A 10,958-nucleotide genomic window follows, 5' to 3' on the forward strand; every position below is an offset into this window, starting at 1 on the left:
TGTTATTGTTATTATTATTATTATTTATTTATTAATTAACGTTATGGTCTTATAAATTGTTTTGTAGTTGTTGTTATAATTTTTTATTATCATTAATATTGTTATTGTTTTGTATTTGTTGTTATTATTATTAGTATTGTTATTAGTATTGTTATTATTATTATTATTATTATTATTATTATTATTATTATTATTATTATTATTATTAGTAGTAGTAGTAGTAGTAGTAGTATTGTTTTTATTATTTTTATTATTTTAATTATAATTATTATTATTATTATTGTTATTATTATTATTATTTTGACATAAAGCATGTTTTGTTTAATTTGTATAGGATATGGAATCTGAGGAAGGCGGTGACGGTGTGAATTATAGTGGGAATTTTGTCACCGATACGTTTTTTCCTACATTTGACGATGCTGTTACATGGGCTGAAGGTGTTTCCATAAAATTGGGATTTATATTGGTGAAATCGTCTTATAACAAAACCAGATATGGTCGGCCGTATCGGTATTTGCGATGTGATCGGTCACGAAGGAGCAAGCCGAGAGATTTGGAGAACGTGATACGGAAGGACACCAAAACCAAAGCTAATGGTTGTCCATTCTACATCAAGATATATTATGATGTCAGCACCGAAAGTTGGAAGATCATTGCGAAAAATGATCACACCGGGACACATAACCACCCAATGATTGTGTACCCAGAGGGTCACCGTAAAATGATCACACCGGGACACATAACCACAAAACCAAAACAGGTTGTGCGGGACATGACAAAGTCCAAGGTTGCTCCCCGTAACATCATGTCCACTATTGCCGAGCAATTTCCTGATGATCATCCAAACATCCGACACATTTACAATTGCCGAAATGACTTCAGGATGGAGATGTCCGAAGGAAGAGGAGTTGTTCAGCAATTTCTTCATCTGGCGAGAGAGAGTAAATACATTTACTGGTTCACGAATGATGATCACAACGTTTTGCAACATGCATTTATGGTGCACCCGATCATGGTCAACATACTCCGCACATACCCACATGTCATAGGTATGGATTCTACTTACAAGACCAATCGATATAACATGCCTTTCTTTGAGATAGTAGGCGTGACACCGACAAACCAGAATTTTCTAGTTGGATATGTTTTCATGCGCGACGAGTGCACGGCTAGCTATCGGTGGGTGTTGCAGAGATTAAGGGAGTTGATTGGGTTTGATAAAGAGCCATCTGTATTTATTTCAGACCGTGATCTTGGGCTATGTGCGGCTTTGAGAGAAGTCTTTCCAGGGACGTCACATTTACTCTGTTTATGGCACATCAACAGAGATGTGGAGGCTAAGGTGACGAAGATGTTTGGAAACAAGAAGGTTGGTGTCAGTTTTAGAGCTGGGAGATGGTTCAAAATCGTGAATGCAACAACACAGGCGGAGTATGATCGTGCTCTAACTGCCATGCAAGTGAGGTGGGGAAAATATCCGGAAGTGATTCAGTATGTTCAGAGAACTTGGCTTTGTCATAAGGAGAAATTTGTGAAATTTTGGACGAACCAGGTTCTTCATTTTGGTAACACCACCAACTGCAGAGTTGAGAGCCAACATTCAGCAGTGAAAACTTGGTTAGAATCATCCACAGGTTAGTTGTATTATTTTATTAGTTGTTCTCGTTGTTACGTAATTGTAATTGTATTAATTGTAATTGTATTTGAATTTACTAATTAGAATCATTGGCAGGTGCTTTGGATACCGTATGGGCCCGAGTCCATAGTCACATCGGTAATCGCATCATACAAATTCGTAATGACTTGGAGGCATCAAGGTCTAAAATTGGTCAGATGTACAAACAGTTGCCACTGTCACGTATAAATGGCAAAGTGTCTCAACATTGCTTGAAAGTTCTGGATAACGAGACGAAAAGGATGCGGGATTTGAGTTACCAGGTCCATGAACGGTGTGGATGTGCTATGCGTCTGACCCATGGTCTTCCATGTGCTTGCCAGATACATGAATCGATAGTTGCACAGACGGGATTGTATAGCAGCCAAATTCATTCTTTCTGGAAGACACTGGTTATTGGTTGTGATGGTGTTAACATTCCTGAAGTGGTAAATGATTCGACCGAGGAGGCTGCACATTTTCGGTCCCTGATCGACGAAGTCATGGAAAGTGACCCGGCCGTACGTCGAAATGTAACGCGAATCATTGAAGAGGAGCTACATCCAGATCATTCACACCTTGAAGAACCACATATCAACCTTAACACTCGTGGTCGACCGAAAAAAATAACACCAGGCGTGATCGTAGCTATTTCGAGCATGTGAACCGTCAACACACTCAACGTGGTGGTGACCAAGAACCAGGTAATACTAAAATTCTATATTTAATATAAAAATATGTAAAATTAATACTTGTAGCTTTACTAATAATTTATCTTTTAATTTTGTGTTGTAGATCCAAGTGACATTAGTCAATGCAGGTATTTGAACTTGCTTCCAGCCCCAATGTTGCCGTACATTTCGTCTTGAAAGGATGTCATTAGTGATGGGAACTGTGGCTTTCGTTGTGTCGCCGACTTCTTCTTTGGCGATCAAAATAAGTGGTATGACGCTCGGGAAACAATAGCGAACGAGGTCGCTGGTCATCCTGATTTGTACGAACGGATTTACGGGCTTGGGCGACTTTGGATGAACGTGGAGCGTATTTGATGGGATGGTGGGGCTGTCGGGGAGCGGCATTGGATGGTTACAATTCAAGATTTATTTCCTATTGCTACGTGGTTCAACGCAAGGGTGATTTGTCTCGGAGTAGGCCTAGTACCAACTTGCTACTACCCATGCATCACAGTCTTACCGCTTAGGGCACGCAACGGGGTTCGGTCACCGACTCGAGAGTTTGTGATTGCTACAGTTGGTGGATCACATTTTATCCGTCTTGACCTTGTACCTGATTCACCACTCCCGCCGATCGCCGGTTGGTGGACGGAACACCACGAGGATAGTGTCAACGGATGGGATCTAGCATATCAATTGAGAAGGGACATGTGGGATGCATTAGTTAGGTAGTTTGTAATGTATATTCACTAACTTTGAACATTTGTAAGAAAATTAGATTTATGAAATTAATTTTATATGTATTTGCTTTTAATCTAACATGATATGCAACAAAACATCAAATATAAAATAAAATAAGTGTCCAGTTTATACATTACATTTTTAAAAATAAAATACAAATAAGTTCATAACATAATTAAAACCATCACTAACAGAACATCTAATCAAAATAATCTAAAGTCCCATTTTTGACTTCCAATCAAATACAAGTTGCTCAGTCATTGTTCGAGTCTCACTCGACATTTCAGGATACTCAGCTAGTGCTCTTTGGTGAATCTCCATGGACCGACCCATCCACTGCAAATAAAACAATAACATATTATAACACAAAAATTAATAGAAGTCATTGTTAATATAATATTAAGCATTAATACTTACGTAATCAGTGTTAGTCCGCTCAGGCAGGTTGCTTGTAACTCCTGGACCTGGAGATACCCGCGGGTGAGAAAACCTGTACAGCCACTGCATGTAACCGGGCGCAACCGAAGGAGCTGCAGCACTAAGCCTGGGTAGGGCACCTAAAACAACACTCTGAGATACCCCAGGGACAAACCTGTTCCACATCACAGCTGTCATCTCAGTCGGGAAGTCTACCCGATACATCTTCAAGTTAGTCGGCCTCTTGGCCTTCTCTGGCCTGATGATCTCGCGGGGAATGCCTTGCACGAAACCAAGCTGGCGGACCACTCTATCAGGCATGTACGGCTCAATGATGTTACAGTACTGGATGCAGCCAATGAATAAAGTGGGGGGCACTCGTAATGCAGGATCAGCTCCGTACGGTAGCCAGTTCACCTCACGGTCGGTAAGCGCATCAATCCTAGTACGAAAAGCTAACAGGCGCTCCAGGTTCTTGCTAGGACATCCCGCTCCTACATCCCAAGCAGACGCACGAGGCATTTGAAGGTCCCGGGTCAAGGTACCCTACTGTGGCCGAAAGCACGGAAAGTACTCGTAAATCCACGCTTGCAGAAGCGTGAGACAACCAGCAATCGAATCAGCACCTTTCCGTGATGCCGTGCCCAGTTGCCGATACAAGTAGGCCAGTGCAGCTGTTCCCCAAGCATACTCGTTAATAGGGACATCCGTGTGACATAGCTCGTGGAGGAAGGAAGGATGCGTACGGTTACCACTCTTGTCTACAAACAGTGTACCTCCAAGCACTAACCACAAGTATGCATCAAGCTGCTCACTAAAATCCCGGTCGACCGCCAATGTCGACTCAAAAATCTTATCAGTCAACACCCCACTACCCTGCCAAATGGTCTTTGTGCCGCAAACCTCAGACAGATCATCTGGAGTCATATCCATGGTGACCGAGCACTCGTCCCGTAACAAGTCCGTGCTAGGAGTAGTGGACACCATATTGCCTGCAACCCGTAACCCAAGTATGTTGTACACGTCGTGCAGCAAGATTGTAATCTCCCCAAATGGCATGTGAAAGGTGTTCGTATCTGGCTGCCACCTCTCAACAAAAGCAGAAATCAACGGCCAATCAAGTCTCTTAAACATCAGGCCGGGCAAGTGAGACAACCAACTAGCATCAATCTCCGCAATGGCCTCGACAGATTGACGGCCTCGCCAAGTACACAAGTCAGAACATAACTTTGTCCTACTCAAACAGCGCAAAACACTACGCTCCTGCTCCATCCAGATATACCGTGCCACGTGACCGCCAAAACTAGGGATAACTGACCCATCCTCAGGCCCACCCGGCATCGGTTCCTGCACTAACCATGCCTCTGCAGAGCTAGAAGTAGGCTGACTCGACCCACTACCAACAAATCTCCCAAACTGACCCCTATATACCATATGGAAATCCTGAGGGTCCTGTTCTTCATCCCGGTCACCAGCATGACTACCCGAACATTCGTCTTCCTCGTCAGATATGGGTGCTCCACTTGCAGAGTACAAGGGCCGACTACTACCAAACTGTTGGTCTCTCGACCAACCACTAGTAGACCCGTATTGCTGCTGCTCGGGCTGAACCGGTGAAGATCGAGATGTCTGTCTCCTAACAGACGCATTCAGACGTCGTGATATTGCATGTCGAGCACCAGAACCCTCGATCTACATAAAATTAAAAAATAATCCGATTTTAGTAATAACAATAACCATAATAACCACAATAATAATAACAACAACAATAATAACAACAACAAAAACAACAACAAATACAAATTAACAACAACAAATATAACCTTAACAACAACAATAACTAACAACAACAACAAATACAAATTAACAACAACAATAACCATAATAACAATAATAATAACACTAATGTCAACAACTATAATACTAATCATAATTAAAAATATTAATAATAGTACTACTAATAACACTAATAATAATATTATTATAACAACAACAACAACAAAAAAAAAAAAAAATTAATCAACAACAATAACCATGAAAACCCTAATATCAAATTAGTTTAATAATAATACTAATCATATTTTTAAAAATAATAACACTAATAATAATTATAATAATAATAATAATGATAATAATAATAATAACAATAATAACAATAATAATAATAATAATAATAATAATAATAATAATAATAATAATAATAATAATAATAATAATATCAACAATAATAATAACAACAATAATAATAATACTAACCATAACACTTCAAAATAACAAAATCCAAAAAAAAAAAAAAAACAAATTAACAACAACAACAACAACAACAATAACCTTAACATTAATAATAAAAACCTAATATCAACAAAATAATAAAAATTATCATATTTTTTAAAATATAATAAGCACAATAATAACAACAACAATAATAATAATATCAACAATAATCACCATAACACTTCAAAAAAACAAAAAAAAAAACCAAAATCCGAAAAAAAAAATTAACAATTTTATTAACGGGCCAAAAAAAAAAAAAAAAAAAAAATGGAACTTCCGCCCAAAAATTCCGGAAGTTCCATGGAGGATCCGCCTGGAATTTCCGGATCCTCCATGGAACTTCCGGAATTTTTGGGCGGAAGTTCCTGGATCCGAAAATAAAAAAAAAACAAATACCTCGTCTCCACCATCGCCGCCGCCGCCTACGCCCCTGCCACCAGCGCCGCCGAAGGTCCTCCCTCCGAATCTCAGCCTAATCCGCCTCGAATCACCCATTTTCTTTTGTGTTTATGATGATTGTTGTTTTTTTAAAAATTGAAGAACAATTTTGGAATTTTTTTTTTTTAAAAAAAAAATTGTTTTAGAGAGTTAGAGAGTAAGAGAGTTTGAGAGTTTGAGAGTAAGAGAGTTAGAGAGAGAAGTAAAGAAGTGAGAAATGTTGGTCGGGAAGGAAAAACCGTATTTATATATTAGGGGTAAAATTGGAATTTCAAGAAAAAAGGGGAGTGTTACCCGGTAAAATGGGAGCGACAAATAACAACCCCCTTTTTTAATCAGCAAGCTAGTAGCTAACCACTAAGACACAAAATAGCTACAAAAAGAGTTAGTTTGAAATCATTTGTGACATGACAAGCTAATTTAACAATTAGCTTACCATTAAAGCTGCTCTAAAATATGAAGTATAAGACAAACTGTTACAATTTTAAAACTAAATAAAGAAATAAATTTGAGCTTGGATCATGAACTTGCGTGTTTTTCAATTTAGTGATCAATAGTACACAACAATCATTTTTGGTAATTGGCTTTTTAATGGCTTTTTGGTTAGCTTTTGGCTTTTGTCTTTTGGCTTTTTTAGGTGGTCAAACAGCCAAAAAATGTGTTTGGTAATTGGTTTTTTAGTCAGCGAAAAAGCTGGCTTTTAAGCCAAAATAAAAAAGCTGCTTTGAGTAGCTTTTTTGTTGGCTTTTGGCTTGTAGGCCCACAAATTATCTAATAAACACCAACAACCAACAATTAATTTACCAAACACTTTTATAACCAGCCAGCTTAAACAGCCAATTTCAAAAGTCATTATAGCTGGTTAAACAAGCCAAGTGAACCAGCCAATAGCCAACCGCCAATAGCCATTTGCCAAACAAGGCCAATAAGCAATTTGTATTTTAATGATAAATATTTAATAGTACACAACATGTAACTTGTCTTGGCTTGGCAAGGTCTTGTTAAGAGTTTGAAAATTCAACTCCTCTACAAAACTGCCATGCATGGCTTCAATGCAAAAGCTGTAGAGTTATCTACTTTGAAACTACTCCTTCTGTTTTCAAATACTTGCTCCACTTTTTTTTTTTTCTAATTATTTTTAAATACTTGCTCAATTTCCTTTTTTAAAAAGCTTTTACAATATTTAATTTATTTTTCACACTTAGTGGATCCAACATAATACTCTCTCTCCTTTTATTCTTCCACTACTTTTGCTTTTTACAATTTTTTTATTTTCTTAACTACCCCACTACTTTCATATTTTATTACGTTATGCAATTTTTCCTAAACTTCCGTGCATGGAGAAATGGAGCAAATATTTAAAAACGGAGGAATATTATTCAATACGTGACATTTTGTTTTTTAGTTTGCATTGGTTCGTATACTACTCCGTAATAATTATGAAGATGACGATATGCCATATGCGTGACATGATGTCACATTGCTTACATATGTACGACGTTCACACTAATGCAATCCAGTTGGCTTCTCATGCATATTAGTCACCTATTTGTGACTTGACTTTTTAAATCAGTGGGAGGTAATTAAGTAGGGCTTATTTTATTTTATTTTTTGGTGCAACAAAAGTAGAGTCTTTGGTCTTATGCATGGTGTGATATGTGCAATTTATTTGGTGTTTTGCTCTTTTCATAATTTTTTACTTTACCCTGTTGGACTTTGGAAGACTAGCAAATTGAGCTAGCTAGGTGATATGATTTTTCCCGAAATTGGTAAATTACTACGAAAATTTAGTTTGAAACATGTTTCTCCCTTCCCTTCTACAAGTAATTTTTATTTTATTTTTTTTTATGGTAAAATAAATATAATTACTAACTCTGTCCTTGTAAAATAAATATAATTACTAACTCATGGTATAAAAATTTATACCATCCCTCTCTCTCTACCACTTTCTCACTCCTCCACATCATCTATATCACAATATAATATACTTTCTCCAAAAATCATCCCACCCATGGTATAAAAAAAGTTTCACAAATTTTTGTATGTGGCTGGCCACACGGTGTGGCCAGCCACAATTTTTTTTTTTTTTAAATACCACAACTCTTCTCCCTCCTTTTTTTCTTAGCTTCTTCTCCAAGCCAACTCACATATCACCAACAACCATATCTCTACTCCACCCATTTTCTCTCTCCTCTTTTCTTAGCTTCTTCTTCAAGCCAAACCACATCATATCACCAACAACCATATCGCTACTCTATCCATTTTCTCTCTCCTCTTTGCCAAATTGCTATAATTAAAGCCCGAAATTGTAGAAATTTGGTGTCAAATTGTTGTGAAAAATTATGATTAATTATCCTTAAGATCATGAACAACATTTGAAGTAGTGAAATCGATGAGAACCAAAAAGATTTGAGCTCCTTTTCTTCGTGGAATCTCATATCGAACATTCTACGTCAAAAATTGTAGGGTGTTGCTAGTTTGGTCAGGGGTTACTTGTAAGGTGTTACGTTACTAGTTTGGTCAGGGGTTACATGTAGGGTGTTACTGGTTTGGTCAGGGGTTACTTGTAGGGTGTTACTGGTTTTGGTCACGGGTTAGGTTAGTTGTAGGGTGTTACGGGTTTGGTCAGGGGTTACTTGTAGGGTGTTACTGGTTTTGGTCAGGGGTTACTTGTAGGGTGTTACTAGTTTTGGTCAGGGGTTACTGGTTTTGGTCGGGGGTTACTTGTAGGGTGTTACTGGTTTTGTCGGGGGTTACTTGTAGGGTGTTACTGGTTTGGTATGGGGCCTGTTTGGGGTATTTTTACCCTTGACAAGTGGACCAATGAGGAGGTGCCACGTGTCAGAGGCTGGCAGGTCACCCTTGACCAATCCCCAGCTGACACGTGGCCTCTCCAGATACTCCCTTAGAGTTGCGGCCTTCAAGGGCCCAATTCCCCAAAAATCCGCTATTTGGCGGCGCAGCCCATCAGTCCTAGGGTAAAATAACCTAGGAAGGGGCACTTTTCCCAAGGACCCTATAAATAGGGAGATATTCCCCCAAAATGGGGGACATTTAGAAATTTACTATCATTTATTACATCCTACTCTCTCTCATCAGAGAACACCTGAGCTTGGAATCCAAGCAGATCCCCACCTAAATTTCCGCACTTTTTATTCTCCTTCAAGTTACTAACTTGAGCGTTGGAGGCGGAGCACCACCCAACCGGTGTCTCCGTTGTTTTTGCAGGTACAGAGTCAGCAGGACCAGTCTTCGAGTTGTAACTCTCCCAAGGGACAAAAACACCCAAAACAGGGCCTACAAGCAACTCTGGAATAAGTAACAAGTAACCATTGAATAAGTAATTCATACAAGTAACCTTTGAAGTAACTCATAAAAGTAACCCTTGAATAAGTAAATCATACAAGTAACCTTTGAATTAACCCATACAAGTAACCCTTAAAAAAAATGTACCCTTGAAAAAAAAATATAAGTAACTCCTAAAAAAAAAATACAAGTAACCCCTGAAAATGCAAGTAACCCTTGAATAACTAATCCATACAATTAACCCTAAAAAAATACAATTAACCCCGACCTTGAAAAAAAAAAAAAAAGTAACTCCTGAAAAAAAAACAAAAAAAAAACAAGTAACCCCTAAAAAAATTACAAGTAACTCTGGAAAAAAAAAATACAAGTAACTCCTGGAAAATACAAGTAACCCTGACAAAACTAGTAACCCCGTATGTACATGAACAGTAACCCCGTTTTACGCACGTCAGAATATGTTATTTTTAATGACTTGGCAGCAGGCTACACCGTGTGGCCTGTTGCACCAAAAAAGCTCTGAAAAAGTTTACCACCACACTTTCTCTCTCCTATTTTTATAAATAATACACTTAATTTAATTATATTTATTTTTATTATTGGACATAATTAATTAATGTTTGTAAAGTTAATTAAATAAAATAAGCAATTTACGTAGTAAAAGCGAATTCGAAAAATATATAAAACTATATCAATATGGGTGTCTATGTGTAGATCTTGAAAAATTATGAACAATGGTAATTTTTTCATAATTTTTAATTTTATAATTTTTTCTTAAAATGCAATAAAAAAAAAAAACATGATAACCAGGCCACATGACGTGACCTGGTTGGCTCATGTTTCACGGGGATCGAAGCAAATGTCTACCATGAGATGGTATACTTTTATACCACCAATGTAGTGAAAAATTGCAAGTTTTTGATGAGTTTTTACACCGTGATATAAAATTATACCACGAGTGTTGATGCTCTTATGAGTTGTATTAGTTTGACAAACATTCTTTCTTTTAGCACCTATGGATTGAGTAATGAAATAAAGAGTGTTCGTGGAGACTAGGCAACACAACCCTATCACATTCGCCAATAATTGAAGGATTGTAAGAATAAAATACGTAAATTAATTTATTTTGGCTAGTTATAAACTCTTATTGCCCCACTTGACACTTGTTACAACTATGTAAGTGTATGTAATACGTAGCATTTTGGCATGATACTAGCAGATTTTTATTTCTTTTGTTTTAATTTGGAAAACCAATGGAAGATGACATAGAGGACCCGACGGCTAAGCATGTACCTTCAACCAAACAACAATTGGAAGGGGACTGAAAACTAACCACCCAGAATTGTTCTCCGAATTGAATTAGTCCAAAGGGTGAACTGGGTGGAACACCAAAAAAAAAAAAAAAAAAAAAAAAAAAAAAAAAATCTACCCTAGAAACAATTCTTGCAATTTGCAAC

At 37.6% G+C, this 10,958-nt stretch overlaps 1 protein-coding gene across 1 annotated transcript; it reads right to left on the minus strand.

Moving 5' to 3' along the window:
* Window positions 1-3,196: 3,196 nt before the first annotated feature.
* LOC145591711 (uncharacterized) lies at window positions 3,197-6,255 on the minus strand. The gene is made up of 3 exons (XM_081648217.1): window positions 6,157-6,255; window positions 3,487-3,831; window positions 3,197-3,405 (listed from the first exon to the last, which is right to left on the minus strand). The coding sequence occupies exons 1-3, from the start codon at window positions 6,253-6,255 to the stop codon at window positions 3,283-3,285; spliced, it is 567 nt and encodes a 188-aa protein (XP_081504343.1). The 3' UTR covers window positions 3,197-3,282.
* Window positions 6,256-10,958: the final 4,703 nt, after the last annotated feature.

This window comes from Chenopodium album, chromosome 18 (assembly GCF_948465745.1).
Source record: "Chenopodium album chromosome 18, dcCheAlbu1.1, whole genome shotgun sequence".
Lineage (NCBI taxonomy): Eukaryota > Viridiplantae > Streptophyta > Magnoliopsida > Caryophyllales > Amaranthaceae > Chenopodium > Chenopodium album.

Excerpts from the sequence above, each read along its gene's own strand:
- LOC145591711 (XM_081648217.1), bottom strand. The coding sequence starts at position 6,255 with ATGGGTGATTCGAGGCGGATTAGGCTGAGATTCGGAGGGAGGACCTTC. Across the intron at positions 3,832-6,156 it reads GCGGCGATGGTGGAGACGAG|TACTGTAACATCATTGAGCC; the intron begins GTATTTGTTTTT and ends GGCTGCATCCAG. Across the intron at positions 3,406-3,486 it reads AGCGGACTAACACTGATTAC|TGGATGGGTCGGTCCATGGA; the intron begins GTAAGTATTAAT and ends TTTTATTTGCAG.